The 18,432-nt window shown below is 44.8% G+C and overlaps 1 protein-coding gene across 5 annotated transcripts; it reads right to left on the bottom strand.

Moving 5' to 3' along the window:
* Nucleotides 1-1,841: 1,841 nt before the first annotated feature.
* On the bottom strand, nucleotides 1,842-17,345 carry LOC135548181 (disabled homolog 2-like). Of its 5 annotated transcripts, none has more exons than XM_064977523.1 (15): nucleotides 17,143-17,345; nucleotides 13,354-13,629; nucleotides 12,964-13,103; nucleotides 9,511-9,609; nucleotides 9,137-9,268; nucleotides 8,978-9,058; nucleotides 8,594-8,620; nucleotides 8,388-8,438; nucleotides 6,342-6,404; nucleotides 4,934-5,545; nucleotides 4,177-4,294; nucleotides 3,221-3,886; nucleotides 2,869-3,071; nucleotides 2,480-2,546; nucleotides 1,842-2,391 (listed from the first exon to the last, which is right to left on the bottom strand). In XM_064977523.1, exons 2-14 carry the CDS (start codon nucleotides 13,487-13,489, stop codon nucleotides 2,505-2,507), a joined length of 2,370 nt encoding a protein of 789 aa, XP_064833595.1. In that variant the 5' UTR covers nucleotides 13,490-13,629; nucleotides 17,143-17,345; the 3' UTR covers nucleotides 1,842-2,391; nucleotides 2,480-2,504. The 5 variants fall into 5 exon arrangements, with proteins under 5 accessions (XP_064833595.1, XP_064833592.1, XP_064833593.1 ...); XM_064977520.1 differs by lacking the exon at nucleotides 4,934-5,545 and adding an exon at nucleotides 14,096-14,175 and having other exon boundaries at nucleotides 13,345-13,629; nucleotides 17,143-17,342; XM_064977521.1 differs by lacking the exon at nucleotides 4,934-5,545 and having other exon boundaries at nucleotides 1,842-2,387; nucleotides 13,345-13,629; nucleotides 17,143-17,343.
* Between the last annotated feature and the right edge of the window lie 1,087 nt (nucleotides 17,346-18,432).

An 18,432-nucleotide genomic window follows, 5' to 3' on the forward strand; every position in this document is an offset into this window, starting at 1 on the left:
TCTCAGAATGACCTTCTTGATCCAAATCAGTCAGGTTTCAAGACTAGTCATTCAACTGAGACTGCTCTTCTCTGTATCACGGAGGTGCTCCGCACTGCTAAAGCTAACTCTCTCTCCTCCGCTCTCATCCTTCTAGACCTAACGGCTGCCTTCGATACTGTGAACCATCAGATCCTCCTCTCCACCCTCTCCGAGTTGGGCATCTCCGGCGCGGCCCACGCTTGGATTGCGTCCTACCTGACAGGTTGCTCCTACCAGGTGGCGTGGCGAGAATCTGTCTCCTCGCCACGCGCTCTCACCACTGGTGTCCCCCAGGGCTCTGTTCTAGGCCCTCTCCTATTCTCGCTATACACCAAGTCACTTGGCTCTGTCATAACCTCACATGGTCTCTCCTATCATTGCTATGCAGACGACACACAATTAATCTTCTCCTTTCCCCTTCTGATGACCAGGTGGCGAATCGCATCTCTGCATGTCTGGCAGACATATCAGTGTGGATGACGGATCACCACCTCAAGTTGAACCTCGGCAAGACGGAGCTGCTCTTCCTCCCGGGGAAGGACTGCCCGTTCCATGATCTCGCCATCACGGTTGACAACTCCATTGTGTCCTCCTCCCAGAGCGCTAAGAACCTTGGCGTGATCCTGGACAACACCCTGTCGTTCTCAACCAACATCATGGCGGTGGCCCGTTCCTGTAGGTTCATGCTCTACAACATCCGCAGAGTACGACCCTGCCTCACACAGGAAGCGGCGCAGGTCCTAATCCAGGCACTTGTCATCTCCCGTCTGGATTACTGCAACTCGCTGTTGGCTGGGCTCCCTGCCTGTGCCATTAAACCCCTACAACTCATCCAGAACGCCGCAGCCCGTCTGGTGTTCAACCTTCCCAAGTTCTCTCACGTCACCCCGCTCCTCCGCTCTCTCCACTGGCTTCCAGTTGAAGCTCGCATCCGCTACAAGACCATGGTGCTTGCCTACGGAGCTGTGAGGGGAACGGCACCGCAGTACCTCCAGGCTCTGATCAGGCCCTACACCCAAGCAAGGGCACTGCGTTCATCCACCTCTGGCCTGCTCGCCTCCCTACCATTGAGGAAGTACAGTTCCCGCTCAGCCCAGTCAAAACTGTTCGCTGCTCTGGCCCCCCAATGGTGGAACAAACTCCCTCACGACGCCAGGACAGCGGAGTCAATCACCACCTTCCGGAGACACCTGAAACCCCACCTCTTCAAGGACTACCTAGGATAGGATAAGTAATCCTTCTCACCACCCCCCTTAATGATTTAGATGCACTATTGTAAAGTGGCTGTTCCACTGGATGTCAGAAGGTGAATTCACCAATTTGTAAGTCGCTCTGGATAAGAGCGTCTGCTAAATGACTTAAATGTAATGTAAATGTCAAGCACAGAGGCACTGAGTTAAGGTAGGGCTTGAAATACATCCACAGGTACACCTCCAATTGACCCAAATTTTGTCAATTAGCAGAAGCTTCTAAAGCCAATACATAATTTTCTGGAATTTTCCAAGCTGTTTAAAGGCAGTCAACTTAGTGTATGTAAACTTCTGACCCACTGGAATTGTGATAGATTAATAAGCTGTCTGTAAACAATTGTTGGAAAAATTACTTGTCATGCCAAAACTATAGTTTAACAAGAAATCTGGGGAGTGGTTGAAAAATGTTAATTACTACAACCTAAGTGTATTTAAACTTCCGACTTCAACTGTACATTTACTCAGTGTATGTGAATATGAGCGACATCCTATATTAATGAACATGAATGTGTTAATGTCATTTACAGGATGTAAATGTACAAAACTGCAATTGGAAGAGACCAAGGCATGTTATTTGTAAGTACACTGCATTCATTTTATTACATGATTGTAAAGTAGGTTCATCAAAGTCAAATTCACCCCAGTTAATCTTTATCAGGAGTACTGAACTACAACACGAAAGTACTGTGATTTTAAATACATGTATTACCAATTAACATTGTTTCTGGCATTTTTTATTTATTCATATAACCCAGTCTAAAACACAACTTATAGGCAGACACCCAAAAGACGACACTTAAAGGAATACATTATTCAGTGTTTAATATAGAGCATTTCCAGGGCCTTCCCTTCCGTCGCACCTTATGTCACTTTATTACAATACATTTCATTCAGTGGTACTAAAAAGCTATGAGATTGGAACCGAAACAAGGTGGGGGTTTTTTTTGGGGGGGGTAAACGAGGGGCTATGTAATGGACATCAAGAAAGGCAGTTATTCAGTGTGGGCAAGGGGTTAGAAGCTGTAATTGTGTAGGATTGTCTGGCGCTTGTAGTAGCTGGTTCTCAAGACATTTGGTCGTAGAGCATCGCTGCTTCTTCTCTGGACCACTGCAAACCTGACTGGAAGAAGAGAACGCACAGGTTGGTTTAAAGTATTATCTAAACTCACAGTCTAAGGTTCAGAATGCGTTATCCGTCTGTCACTCACATGTGGAAGATGGGCAGGGTGTCACTCAGGCAAAGGGGTCTCCGAAGGGATCCGAGCCACCAGTGGTCTGAGCAACAGCAGTGTTCAGTCATAAAAAAAAGAGAAGAGTAAGGTTTTATAGTGATACAAAGCATTGTCACAATCAACTGAACTTTGATAGAACTAATTCCCTACATGTGTGCTTGCAGGGGCACAACTTTGGTTTTAGAAGTGTGGGGGACATAATGTTTATTTTTTAATCCATTCGCATAAACACTCCAAACAGCATACCCAGCATGGTCCTAAAGCACACCCCCTTTTGTATCACATTCCAATGAGAACTGGGGTGAAAAAAAATGCAATTTCAGTGAAAGTTGCACCACTGTTTGTATATGCGTGTACATCCATACCGTAGCTAGAAGTGGTGCTCCAAAGGCATTAGGAGTAGCAGAGCCAAATATGTCATCAAATAGGTTCTGGTTGAGACCTGCTGCTGCTGCAGGAGCAAGGAATGTGGCTGGAGTAGGGGCAAATGCATCCAGGAGCCCTGGCCCAGGGACCACTGCAAGAGATATCATGGGTGCAGAGTGCAGTGGGGCTGGTTTGGGTGGGTCTAGAGACAGAAAAGGGGGTAATCAGGTGGATTCAAATGTATGTACACTCAGTGGACATTAAGATATCTTTACTAGGATTATTTATCATAAATGTGGTCTTCTCCAAATCTATTGACAGGAATTTAAAATCCTAAATAACTGCCATTACCATTGGCAATAGCTGAAATCCGACTCTGAATTTCAAAGTCGTCATGATCCGCAATTTCCTGGGGCACGCCCACTTTGCTGGAGAAGTACTGGGCAAACACCCCATCCCCATTGGTGCTTGGGGCGGCAGACCCGGGTATCTGCTCCCCTTTCCTTGCTGGGATGGCTGGAGGCTTGGCAATCTGGAAGTCCTTGAACATGTCCTTCCCACTCTTCTTCTCCTTCTCCCCTCCCAGTGGGTCCAGAGCTGTGAAGGCACTGGGTTCCACCTTAGCTGGGGCTTCCTTTACTAGTGGCCGGGGTGGGGGCCGTGGTGGACCCTGCAGCATACCCTGTGGAGGGCCTCCCATCATGGTGTAAGGCTCAGGCTGGAAGAGGTTAGCCATAGGAGGCTGGCCCCAGCCTGGTGCACCCATGGGCCCTGCAGGTGCAGGCTGTCCCCAAGCCTGGCTGACTGGCGGGGCCCCATAAGGGGATGGCGCCTGCTGGCCCCAGGGGGCTGGAGGTATGGGCAGGGCACTGAAGGCAGATGGCTGGGGGAAGGTGGGCTGGGGGTTGGGGATTGTGACCCCTCCTGGCATGGTGAACATGGAAGAGGCTGGGGCTCCCCATGGTGATGGGGCGGTCCGAGGGATGGTGACTGAAGGGGGACCCAACTGCAAAGCTCCTGGAGAGGAGAGCGAGAACAGAGAGGAGGGTGATGTATTTAGGTTTGGGTACAGTAGGTAGCCTACTGGCTGCAAATCAACAGAATCTAACACACTAGCTAGTATGCACACTACTGAGCGGTGTCCAGCTGAGCCATGCCGTACTGCTCTAGCCTGATTACACATGAAACAGTTGCTGGAGCTACACAGCTACGGATGCAGATTTTACCACTTTATAGAACTAACATGCGTCAACACTGCATGGGTAGCATCATTGACTATTTCGAGCCAATGGTAACACTAGTCTTACCGAGAGCTGCCATGGAGGAGGTGGTGGGACTGAAGAGGTCATTGGAGGCAGACGAGCTGTCAGGCTGACTGGGAGCAGCAAACATGTCAGCTCCAAACAGGTCGTCAGCAGGAGGACACTGTCAGTGAAATATCAGATTATTCAACCAAATTTATCACAGGAATAGTGAAGAATGATTTACTGGCCCTCAATGAATCATGAACAGAGAACTGGTAAGCACAAAATTAAATTGTTTATTGTATGGATGAAAACTAAATGATACTGTATTCAGTTATATGATAATAAAAAACAAATATTTCTAACAATACTTAGACGCAAATACCAACACTTACCTCCACACCTCACTGAAGCATGAACGTTAGGACAAGGAACATATGAATAGATAGCAAACAGGAGACAGATGCAGTGTTTACAGTCAAGCAGAGAGGTTGTTAAACTTCCCTGGGACAAGCAAGTTAGAGAAGCCATGGGAGCACCACCATGCAGTTAGCTACATTAGAAACCCGCACCAGTTCCATCCGCATCCCAGAGACAAAACCCACACACCAACCCTAATATACTTCTACAAAAACCATGTCGGTAGATACAAAACCCAGTGCATCACAACCTGTTGCCCTTGAGGAACAGAGTATAGTGGTATGGTATCCCAGTGCTGTAAAAGGGGTTGTTAGAAAACCTCTCATGGTTTGGGGAGGTGGTGTGCAGAGACTTATTCTCAGACACGCAGCAACATCAGAGCTTCATTATGGAGCTTCACCTTGGCACTGCTCAGACCTCGTCCAGCCTTAGTAGGGAGGCTTATCACTACCCAACTGTCCTTGCCATGACCCATGGGTGTGTTTTCTTTTGGATCGAACAGCACACCGTCACAGAGGGGTGGGACTTCCCCAGATATGTCGAGAAAGGGGTTCTGTGGAGAGGCCACAGGTCCCAAACTGTTCTGGGTTAGAACAGGAACCCTGCACTCTGACATAACGCCACTGAGTGGCCACTGGCAATTACTGAGAGCCAGGGTCCTGTTCTTATTGGACAACCCATTCAACTGCTGACCGGAGTGGTCAGAGTCTCCAATAAGACCATTGCCGTTCATGATTGGCCTGCCCAAGATGTAAACAGAGCTCTCTTGGCTGTGATTGGTGGAGGGTGCTGAGATCTGAGAATTGGGGGGTGCTGATTGGGCAAGGGGGTCGTCGCTGAAAGGGTCAGAGTCTGGGGTTGGAAAGAAGCCAAACGCGGAGGAGAAGGGGTTCTCTGTTTGGGGGGTTCCCCAAAGGTTAGAGGCGTAGGAAGTGAAGGGATTTCCTTTAATACAGTTCTGATTGCTGTCAACCTCAGCGGACAGATCCAGCAATAGAATATCATTAGTCTCCTGGTTATCAAGAGGAGAAAGAGATAAAAATCAGTTGTGCTGAAAAAGAGAAGCAACTGTTAACATAGCTAAATTAATCACATAATGACATGACAGTTGATTGTTGAAGCAACAGTATTGACGACAGACCAATGAACATTTTAACAGGAATCAGAAACTCAACTCTAAGAATGTGCTTTGTGATGGCAGTAGGCTAGCTTTTGTGTCCGATTGACGATTTAACCATATATCCAGGATTTTACCTTTGTAATCCATCAAACGACTTCAAGACAGTCAGATTTACACACCTTCACAGAGTTGAGTTTGAGAGCCCTGTATGACATGTGGGATGATATGATTGGTGGAAAATGAGGGTGAAGTTATGCAGTAGAGCCTGAGACACTGCCGCAATGCAGAACAAAACAGACATCTTTGACAACTGGCAAGACTGCGCTAGCGAGAACCTGAGAGAAACTTTACCAGAGACTGAGTTGTCAAAGTCACCTGATTATAAAGATCCCTGTTAGTAATAAGAAGAACGGGCAAAAAGCCGCCGATCTTCTTCAAAAATAAAATAGAAGCAAAGTTGTGTTGGCGGTACCGTCCTAAAATATAATGACAAACGTTTGAGCATACTAACCTCCAACCACTGCATTACTATACACATTTCTAAAGTGTTTGTGTTATGAGCATTTCCCCAGTTCCATCATTTGGTCTCCTTATGAACGCAGAATGACATGTTTCCAGAAACGAGGGGTTCTATATTGTGTGTCCGCACATCCAGTGAGCCTCAGCCTACAGCAACAGGCCAACTTACTGTAGGAGAATGGATGTCTGGAGGTGTGGACATGTCTCCAAACAGATCCAGCTGTTGCACCTCCTGAACAAACACGCAAATATCTAGTATCAGCATCATAAAGACATTTATTGAACCTTTAACTAGGAAAGTCAGTAAAGAACACTTAATTACAACGACGGCCTACAGTGCCTTAGGCCTGCCGAGTGGCGCAGAGGTCTACATATCATAAAGATACAGAGCCTTCGGAAAGTATAAAGACCCCTTGATATGTTCCACTTTGTTACGTTACAGCCTTATTATACAAATGGGTCCCCCCCCCCCCTCCAATCTCAAATCAAAGTTTCACCTTACAGTGAAATGCTTACTTACAGGCTCTAACCAATAGTGTGGGGGGGGGGGGGGTATGTGTGTAGGTAAGTAAAGAAATAAAACATTTGAAAATAAGAGTAGCAAGGCTCTATACAGACACCTGTTAGTCAGGCTTGTTGAGGTAGTATGTACATGTGGGTATGGTTAAAGTGACTACGCATATATGATGAACAGAGAGTAGCATTAGCGTAAAAAGCAATCTCACACTATACCCCATAATGACATTGCAAGAAAAGCTTAAAAAGGTTCAAATTTATAAAAATAAAACACTGAAATATCACATTTACATAAGCATTTCAGACCCTTCACACAGTACTTTGTTGAATCACCTTCGGCAGCGATTACCGCATTGAGTCTTTTGGGTATGACACTACAAGCTTGGCACACCTGTATTTGGGGAGTTTCTCCCATTCTTCTCTGCAGATTCTCTCAAGCTCTGTCGGGTTGAATGAGGAGCGTCGCTGCGCAAGTATTTTCAGGTTTCTCCAGAGACGTTTGATTGGGTTCAAATCCAGGCTACGGCTCGGCCACTCAAGGCCATTCAGAGACCTATCCTGAAGCCACTCCTGCGTTGTCTTGGCTGTGTGCTTAGGGTCGTTGTCCTGTTGGAAGGTGAACCGTCGCCCCAGTCTGAGGTCCTGAGCAGGTTTTGCACTTCGCTCTTTTAATCTTTGCCTCGATTCTGACTTGTCCCCGCCTCTGAAAAACATGCCAACAGGATAATGCTGCCACCACTGTGATTCACCATAGGGATGGTGCCTGGTTTCCTCCAGACATGACGCTTGACATTCAGGCCAAAGAGTTCAATCTTTGTTTCATCAGACCACAGAATCTTGTTTCTTATCTTGTCCTTCTGGAAGGTTCTCCCATCTCCATAGAGGAACTCTAGAGCTCGGTCAGTGACCATTAGGTTCTTTGTCACCTCTCTGACCAAGGCCCTTCTACCTCGATTGCCCAGTTTGGCCGGGCGGCCAGATCTAGGCAGAGTCTCGGTGGTTCCAAACATCTTCCATTTAACATTGACGGAGGCCACTGTTCTTGGGGACCATAAACGCTGCAGACATTTTTTGGGTACCCTTCCCCAGATCTGTGCCTCAACAATCCTATTCCTTCGACTTCATGGCTTGGTTTTTGCTTTGACATGCACGGTCAACTATGGGACCTTATATAGACATGTGTGCATTTTCCAAATTATGTCCAATCAATTGAATTTACCACAGGTGGATTCCAATGAAGTTGTAGAAACATCTGAAGGATGATCAATGGAAACGGGATGGACCCAAGCTCAATTTCCAGTCTCATAGCAAAGGGTCTGAAAACTCAAATAATATGTTTTTTTATTTGTAATATATTTGCAAACATTCCTAAAAACCTGTTTTTACTCTCTCATTATGGGGTAGTGTGTAGATTGCTGAGGATTTTTTATATACATTTAAAAATAAAATACATTTTAGAATAAGGCTGTAATGTAACAAAATGTGGAAAAAGTCAAGGTTTCTGAACACTTTTTGAAGGCACTGTATATCCAGTATCAGCAAGATATATCCAGTGCCATCATAAAGAAAGATGTAACAAAATAGTATTGATCAAAACACCACATAATGTCTACTAGTAGACAGGTGGTCCTGGAGAATGCTCTTCTGCATCCACTAGGCGCTCTTTTGCATGTATGATTCTATGATCTGAAACACTTACTTTGGCAGTGCCTGCCTGGCCATCGATACTGAGCAAGGTGTTGCCACCATTCTATAATTGAGAAACCGCAATTAAGGGTCAAGTATGCACTACTCCTTCCTACATCTCAGATCAAGCTTATTAAAATCAACATATACAGGCAATTAAAAAAGCAAAACTAACCACAAATAGGTGTTAAGTGGCATGACAAATACACAGGCGCTTACCTCAACTGTTGCGTTATTGCGCTGATCCTGAACAGATGGAGGAAGAGGGGAAAACAAGGTGATTCCATTGGAGTAATGTCATATGTAATCCATTTACTTATTGGCTGAGAGGTGATTTGTGCCATAACGAGTCATCATTGCAATACAAAGAAAGCATGATTTGTGGTGCAGGACTGTAATACAGCGCTAGGGGGCAGCGTCGAACTCACAACTTCAGTCAGCAAACGCAAAACGCTACCTCCCCAAAAACAATAAATAGGTCACGTTCAGTGAAACTGATTGAAGCAGGGAAGAACTATTAGCACAGAAGTGTTTTCAGTTGCAAAATGTTTAGCTACGGTGTGTCCTACTGAACACAACCCAGATCTCACCATAGTAATTTACCTTCTGTGAGGCCTCAGACTCTTTCTTCATGTTGAAGATGACCTGGAACAGATCCTTCAAGTCAATGACCAGGGGCTCTGCCTATATGGAGGAGATGAATGGAAAAACACAGTCAATAGAAACAATCAAAGACTTTCAGTCTGTGTCCCTGTGTGTTACCTGCTGGCCAGTCTTTATGGCGAAGAACTGGTGCTGTCCCTCGGACCCACACACGTAACCAAAGGCCCTGTTATCTGTTACGTCTCTGGCGATGAACGAGATCTTATTCACCATGTGCTCATGTTCTATTACCTGAGAGGGAGGAAATGAAAAAACAGCTTTAAAAAAATAAAAAAATAGTGTCTTCATTAGCATAATATAACTGATCGGAGGCCTACATGGCATCTACTCTTGACCGAGATCATGTCCTGTGTTCATATTATTCTGAAAATGTGCTCCCTCTATGATGTCTACAATAGATCATTCCATTTGTAGGTTGGTAATCCCCAGCCACTGAGACATGGTTTAGAAAGCCATAGAAGAGTTGTTCTCACCCCTGTTTTCTCATCAATGATCTTGATGCCCGACATGGATATGTTGACCCAGATCCTCTGCTTGTGTTTGCCCTGTGACCGAGAGGCTATTGCCAAGCCCTTCAACGAAACAATGACAGCCATGCACAGAACAGAGTTACATAAACGCCACACAAAAAAATACATACTAACACAGACCAGGGAGGTTTTCCAATGTCTCGCAAAGAACGGCACCGATTGGTAGATGGGTAAAAATAAGTAAAAAACATGAAATAAGCCTATTGAGCATGGTGATGTTAATTACACTTGGATGATGTATCAATACAACGAGTCACGACAAAGATCCATTGCAATCAGCAAGTTCAGACCCCTTCCCTTTTTGTTATGTTACAGCCTTATTCTAAAATGGATGAAATAAAAATAAACTCAGCACACAATACCCCATAACAAGAAAGCAAAAATATATGTATTCTATAAAAAGTGAAAAATACCTTAAGTGTTCAGACCCTTTGCTATGAGACTCGAAATTAAGTTCAGGTGCATCCGGTTTCCATTGATGATCCTTCAGATGTTTCTACAACTTGGAGTTCACCTGTGGTAAATTCAATTGATTGGACAGGATTTGAAAAAGGTACACGTCGGTCTATAAGGTCCCACAGTTGACCATGCATGTCAGAGCAATAACGAGCCAAAGAATTGTCTGTCGAGCTCCGAGACAAGATTGTGTGGAGGCACAGATCTGGGGAAGGGTACCAAAACATTTCTGGAGCATTGAAGATACCCAAGAACACAGTGGCCTCCATTCTTAAATGGAAGAAGTTTGGAATCACCAAGACTCTTCCTAGAGCTGGCCACCCTGCCAAATTTAGCAATCGGGAGAGAAGTGCCTTGGTCAGGGAGGTGTTCAAGAACCTGATGGTTCAGATCTCCTCTGTGGAGATGAGAGAACTTTCCAGAAGGACAACCGTCGCTGCAGCACTCCAATCAGGCCTTTATGGTAGAGTGGACAGATGGAAGCCACTCCTCAGTATAAAGGAACATGACAGCCTGCTTAGAGTTTGCCAAAAGGCACCTAAACGACACAGACCATGAGAAACAAGATTCTCTGGTCTGATGAAACCAAGATTGAACCTTTTGGCCTGAATGCCAAGCGTCACATCTGGAGGAAATCAGGCACCATCCCTACAATGAACCATGGTGGTGGCAGGATCATGCTGTAGGGATGTTTTTCAGCAGCAGGGACCGGGAGACTAGTTAGGATTGAGAGAAAGATTAACAGAGCAAAGTACAGAGAGATCCTTGATGAAAACCTGCTCCAGTACCGAAGGGGAACCGTCGCCCCAGTCTAACAGGACAACGACCCTAAGCACCCAGCCTAGACAATGCAGGAGTGACTTCGGGACAAGTCATAGCACAGACTTGAACATCTCTGGAAAGACCTGAAAATAGCTGTGCAGCGGCAGTCCCATCCAACCTGATGGAACTTGAGAGGATCTGCAGAGAAGAATGGGAGAAACTCCTCAAATACAGGTGTGCCAAGCTTGTAGCGTCATACCCAAGAAGACTTGAGGCTGTAATTGCTGCCAAAAGTGCTTCACAGTATTGAGTAAAGGATCTGAATACTTATACGTAAATGTAATTTCTAAACCTGTTTTTGCTTTGTCATTATTCTGTAGATTGATGAGCGAAAACAATTTAATACATTTTAGAATAAGGCTGTAATGTAACAATGTGTAAAAGTTGAAAGGGTCTGAATACTTTCCAAATGCATTGTACAGGCGTCTTTAACTCTGTTGCCGGAGAGGAAGGAAACCACTCCGGGATTTCACCGTGAAGACAATGGTGACCTTAAAACAGTTAGTTTTCTCCTTTCACAACCATTAAACTGAGGATGGCATCAACATTGTAGTTAATCCAAAAAACTAACCTAAATAACAGAGTGAAAAGGAAGTCTGTACAAAATGAGAATATTCCAGTAATGCTGCAAAAAATGTCAAAGCAATTCATTTAGTTAAGTGTTATTGGATTTGTCCCAAGCATAATGGGGGAAAAAAACTCCCCAAATACAGGCGTGTCAAGCTTTTAGAGTCATACCCAAGAAGATTACTTAGTACCACCCTCCATATTTGTAAGCATAGGAGTGGCTGAGTCATGTTATGGGTATGCCTGTAATTGTAAAAGGACAGGAGTTTCAGGATAAAAAACAACAATGGAGCTAAGCACAAGCAAAATCCTAGAGGAAAACATGTGTCAAACTGGCTCCTTTCCACCAGACATGGGGAGATTAATTAACCTTTCAGTAGGACCATAACCTAAAACAAGGCCGAATCTACACTCAAGCTGCTTACCAAGAACACTGTGAATGTTCCTCAGTAGCCGAGTTAGTTTCGACTTAACATTTTGAACAGCATAATGGGGCAAATGTTGCACAATCCAGGTGTGGAAAGCTTAGACTTACCCAGAGGACTCACAGCTGTAATTGCTGCAAAAGGTGATTCTAACATGTATTGACTCCAGGGTGTGAATACTTATGCAAATGAAATATATCTGTATTTCATTTAAGAATTCCTAAAACATGTTCTCACTTTGTCATTCCGGATAGTATTTAGGTAAGTGAGGATTGCAAGTTTATTAGGTACACTACCCCGTTCACGAAAATGGTTTGCTTCTACAGGCAGTCACATAACCTTGGCTTGCTATATCAGCACTGTTGGATTGAATGTTCGAATGGGAAAATGAGTGACAAAAGCGACTGAGCGTGTCATGATCGTCGGTGCCAGGCGCGACGGTTCCAGTATCTAAGAAACTGCCATCCTTTTGGGCTTTTCACACACTACAGTTTCTAAGGTTTATGGAGAATGAAGCGACAGACAAAAAAACATCCTGTCAGTGGCAGTCCTGTGGCCGAAAACAGCTCGTTGATGAGGTCGAAGGAGACTGGCAAGAATCATGAAAGCTAACAGGCGCGCCCACAAACTCAGCTTGGTACTCAGCAACAGTGGTGTGCAGAAGGGCATCTCGGAACACACAACTCATCGATCCTGGTCACGGACTGGCTATTGCAGCAGATCACACCGGGTTCCACTCCTATCAGCTAGAAACAAGAAGCGGCTCCAATGGCCACGCAATCGCCAACACTGGACAGTTTAAGAGGAAAAACACAACTTGGTCAGATGAATCCAGATTCCTATTGCATCATGCCAATGGCAGAGTCAGAATTTGGCATAAGCAGCCCTGGCTCCATCCTGCCTGGTGTCAACAGTACAGGCAGGTGGTGTTGGAATGGTGAGGGGAATGTTTTCCTGGCACATGTTAGGTCCCGGTGATACCGTTTCCATGCCCCAAAGAATTCAGACTGTTCTGGAGATGAAGTGGTCCGACCTGGCACTAGATGGTGTACCTAATAAACTGACCACTGAGTGTAGATGCGTAACAGTAAGTGTACTGTAGCGGTTGCGTCATGATATGTGGTACCTTGAGTTTCATCATGGAGTCCTGGCTCATCTTGTCCCCTCGGGCCTCTGGGACATAATCGATGCCAATCAGCTTGGCCCTGTACCTCACACCATCACCCTGGAACCGGGACAGCAGGTACTCATCAGTCTTCTCTGGAGCTGGACAGAGGTATGAGAGAAGGATATCAAACTGATTGATTTTCACTTCCTATCCGGTTGAGCATGCCCTCTTATTCTACTGTATTTATTTTATGACATAGCCTCAAACATCACACCACAAGAAGCATAGAAATCAAAATATGCAGAGTCAAAATAGGTCAAGTCGGAGGTGACAGAAAAAGGCTGTTCAGCCCTTACCACCAAATCACTCACATGTGGGGAGAGAGGGAGGGGCCCTTACATACAATACCTTTCTTCTTCTCTTTCTTGAAGGGGGTCTTGGCTGGTGCTGTGGAAGGGGTGGTGGGGATGCTTGTTGTGGGGGAGGGAGTGCTGGAGGGGTCGGCTGGGACGACAGGTGTATTGCTCGCCACTTCCGTAGACATGGTGGGTTGGGGGGCCAGCCTTACGGGAGTTGGGACAGGCAGACAGAACGGGTAAACCTGATGAGGTGGCAGCTCCGGTCGCTCGGTCAGGGGTTAACTCAGCAAAGAGGTTCAGCACTCGTATATGCTCAGTTATATGCCTGAAGGAGGGTTGAGGGGAAGGAGTGTGACAATGCAATGACACACCGATGTTAAGCTTTCAGGAAAAGTTAAGGTGAAATACAAAAACATTTCTGGTGATAAAAGACATTAAAGCTCTAAACATTTTAAAGACCAACAGCTTTCGCTGGCTTGTGCTACCTGAATATTGTCCCTTGCGGGTTTTGTTCGCGTCATAAAAAGTAATATCACTTTAATGATCAACCACCAAGAGTCATGACTCCAGTACCTTGTTCCTACTAACCACGCACAAGGAGCACACACCATTTAGACCCTTGTTGTAGCCTTGCTGTGAACCATGTGCTTTATGTAACGATGGCTGATCGCAGGTAATGGAAGTGCCATTGAATTCAGTGGGCTCTTTAATTAATATTGAGTGTATGTGTGAGAGAGAGAAACTCCTAGAGGGCGTCAAAAAGAGTTGTGCAACTGGCCACACACACGCACCTCCTGTTTCGAACTGTGCATCACGTCAGTCAGATTCCCACAGTCACAGGGGTCCTGTCCAGAACACCACCAGTCCAAGTCTGAGACGAGCATAGGCAAAAGGCTGGGTGTTTAAAATCTGAATAAGCCACGACTCATTCTGGCAGAGCAAAGATTAATAGCTCAACCTTTGGTCGCTCCCAAAGTTTAATCTTACGCTAGCTGGTTGGTGTTAAAACTGACAGATCCCATGATGACCAAGTGCTCCAGTTAGCTCTTAATGACACACACCTAAGGACAACATGACAGTACAGCTTGCAATTCTCCTTCAGCAACTGCAGGTCTACCCTATAAAACCTCAGATGGGAATCATAATAGACCAAAATGCAAACAACTTGACAATGTCACCGAGCATACAAAACATTAAGAACCTGCTCTTTCCTTGATAGACTGACCAGGTGAAAGCTATGATCCCTTAGAGGTCACTTGTTAAATCCACTTCAAAAATCAGTGTAGATGGAGGGGAGGAGACAGGTTAAAGAATGATTTTTAAGCCTTGAGACAATTGAGACATGGATTGTGTATGTGTGCCATTCAGTGGGTGAATGGGCAAGACAAAATGTTTAAATGCCTTTGAAAAAAAGGTTGTGCCAGGCGCACCAGTTTGTGACAAAAACAGCACCGCTGCTGAGGTTCTCACACGCAACAGTTTCCCGTGTGTATCAAGAAAGGTCCACCACCCAAATGACAACTGTGGGAAGCATTGGAGTCAACATGGGCCAGCATCCCTGTGGAATGCTTTCGACACCTTGTAGAGTCCATGCCTAGACTAATTGAGGCCGTTCTGAGGGCAAATATTAGGAAGTTGTTCCTAATGTTTGGTATACTCAGTGTATGTCTCCAGGCTGGCTAAAATCCAACAAACATCATAACACTGGAATAGGGAGACATGCAAGGCCAAGAACCTCCTGTTTGACACAGCTCAAGTTAAATTCCCTCCCCTTTACATAGATGCCTCTTGTAAATCCTTGTCCCCCCCCCTCCCCTCCCTGTGCTAGTCTGGGGGGGGGGGTTACTCATAAAAACAGTCCATTTCCTGAAAACAAGCAGAAAGCTGACAGTCTACAGGCACTTTTAAAACCCAAAGCACAGTCAGTGACTGCTGAGGAGTAGCTAACATTAATCCAACTCTCATCAAGTAAAGTCCATTCTGAGCTCTAACCTGATGTCAGCTAATCACAGTAACATTAAAACAATGATAGAGACTGGAGGCTGTCAAAGAGATTGAACCGTTTAAACTTCCACTATGAGAAGTATGCATCTCTTCTAAAGCCATTTGATTTTCAAAGTCAGATGAAATGCTTTCTAGCGCTACCATGTTCAGAGTTAACAGCAGCAGCGTCCAGAAGTGTTTTCCAGTCATGACATGATAGCTGATGCAGTCAGAGACAGCAGGGTTTGGTTGAGTCCCCCGCTTAAAGACTTGCGGAATCGCTGGTCCCATCTGTCACTGAGTGCAAGTGTTCTTATTCATTGCATGTGTGTTTAGTGGGCCTCCAGCACAGAGAAGACAATTAAGCCTAGGTTCCAAATCAATTAGGAGTTAGATACCATACCAATCACATCCCAGATCATATCTCATGACTGATTGGTTCAGCTATGGTTCACATCACACCACACTGTTTGTGACTGTTACCCCCAAGATTTATTTCAGCAGTGGTGGCAAAGTTGGCGTGGTGGCGTGATAGGACTGTGCCATTGGCCACACCCCCTACATTTTTAGAGGCAATCCTCTTGGCCAGAGAATGTTGCCGTTTTAAAGCCAATTTCCTGCGATTCTACAAATTTTGGCAAGGGGCTGAGAATATTGCTGTTTTAAAGCTAATTTCTTGCAATTCTACACATACAGTCACTTATGCTGTGTTCTTATGCTATCGGAGGGACGCAAACATAAATTCTTCAACAAAAACTAAAAGAAATACAAAATGTATTATACAGGAAGGCCTGACGCTGCTAAATAAATATAGGAAAAACACTGGGGTTTCTGTGTGTGACAAGTCAAAGAACCTCCAGTAATGGGTGAGAAGAGGACAATTTGGGATACTGTCAGACAGGAAGGTTAAGACTGAAATAGTTTAGGGGTGGTGACACGACCCACATGATCTTAGCTGGTCTATAACTACCATGGGGTGACAGTCCAGGTAACTTTGCCCCAGATAAGTGGTGGGGTCAGCGACTATAGAAAACACTAATAAAATACAACTTCAATGTCAGCATGTTAACGAACCTGGCTGACACACTGCGTGAAAACCTGCCACCAGTCTAAGAACAGACAAAAACCATTGGCATTTCCACAGCTTTAGAAGTGAAAGAAGAACCAGACGCTTAACAAATAGCTAGAAGCCATTTGAAAGCTGCCAGGGAATCAACATGAACATTGGCCATCTTGCCCAAATGCATAGACTGAATTCATAGTGTTTTTTCACCAAGTCAGTAGAACTGCTGGAGAGAGAGATTCAGCACATCTGGAGGAGATCATGGGATTAATCACATACTCAATGGAATGGTGAAATGCACTACTGCCTATAGGCCCACTGTGGGTACAGGCAGTGGCCTGGACTACAGGGAAACAGTCTACTAGGGATAAAAAAGCTGCTATTTGTATTGTGTTTAATAAACTCAAAAGATGCAGTCATAAATAGCATTAGGCTATAGGAGGACAGGAATACATCTGGTTGCGCAATAGGACAAATATTAACCATGATGGATAAACAGCCAAGGTGGCCAAAATATGATTTGAACGTCGTTTTAGCCTTACATTCAACAAGACAGACAAGGCGATCCGTTATTCAGCCGAAGTACATTTTCGGCATGAAAAATAGAGAACTCCCACAATTACAAGTGACGTGCGCACAGCTGGAACTAATAGAAAAACCAGGAGGCTTTGAGTTTGTTTGATTCAGCATGTAAAACATGTCACAAATATCATCCCAAATGTATCATTGTATATAGGACTCCGTGACAAGACAAATTGCGATCCCTGCCTGGTGAATGTGGCTGTCACGTACCGTTAACAAGCGCTCCAGACAGATTTCTTCATATTCGAGGTTTGTCTTGCGTTCTGAATGTCATGCGAATACTACTTTGCCCGTCGACACGTCTCCTGTCCGCTATGAGGGTTAAATCAAACGCAGCTTTTCAAAGACTTGTTGGAATCAGATGTTACCGCTGAGATGTGCCGCTATGCAGTGAATTGGCTACTCCCCCCACAGCAGCAGGATCATGCAACCTCCCAATTTAACCCCTTGCATGCCAGAACGTCAGAGCCCCCAAATCTACACCAACCAATGATGAGACCAATATGATTGACATGAAAGCATTATTTCATTCTCACACCACATCGCAAAAAAAGAGGCATACTACAAAGCAAAATGAATGAGTTAGCCAGCTAACTTGCCTAAATATTTTGAAATAACTTTACATTTCTCAGAAAAATTAGCTTGAAATGGGAATGGTCTAATTGAGTCAACAACCAAAAACACATATCTAAGTTTAGCTTTCCTAATGAAAAAGGAACATCAAGCTATTTCTGTCTGTTCATCAAAGTTAGCTGGCTAACTCATTAAACATACTTTGTACTAGTATACCCTTCTGATGTTGCCTTTAGTTTTATGCAAATCAATGTAACTGCTCTCTAAATGTACATTCTAATATTTTGGCCATACTGCTTGGGATCTGTGTAGCCTAAGCCTATAAGAACATATCAGATATTTTCTGATGTTTTGCAGATTAAAACATTTAATAATTCCCCACTGCACTGCCTCAGGTTTATTTGACCCAAATTTAGTAGGCCTGTTAGGCCAAAGACAAATATTTGAAATGCAATTTCCATGAAGTGAAACTATTTCAGTAACACATGTTGCATAGGGCAGCATTTTGTCAGAACCTCCTTCAGAGAAAAAGGAAGGGTAGGATATCAGTTCATTTTTTAATTTTTTTATCTTACGCTTCTATTGTTCACACTGGGCATGATGACAGTAGAATAAAAGTGGTTGTTGAAGTAGTATTTCACAGCCACCCTGTGTGTGTGTGTGTGTGTGTGTGTGTGTGTGTGTGTGTGTGTGTGTGTGTGTGTGTGTGTGTGTGTGTGTGTGTGCGTGCGTGCGTGCGTGCGTGCGTGCGTGCGTGCGTGCGTGCGTGTGTGTGTGTGCGTGTGCGTGTGTGTCCGTGTGTGTGATTCCAGACTAGCCTTATGAGACAGATTAGGGGAGAGAGTTAGATATAGAGGGAAGCTTTCCTTCCTGGCTAGGTTTCCTGTGTAGATCTGCTGACAGAGGATGTTGTTTAGGAGGAGTTAG

Source organism: Oncorhynchus masou, chromosome 11 (assembly GCF_036934945.1).
Source record: "Oncorhynchus masou masou isolate Uvic2021 chromosome 11, UVic_Omas_1.1, whole genome shotgun sequence".
NCBI lineage: Eukaryota > Metazoa > Chordata > Actinopteri > Salmoniformes > Salmonidae > Oncorhynchus > Oncorhynchus masou.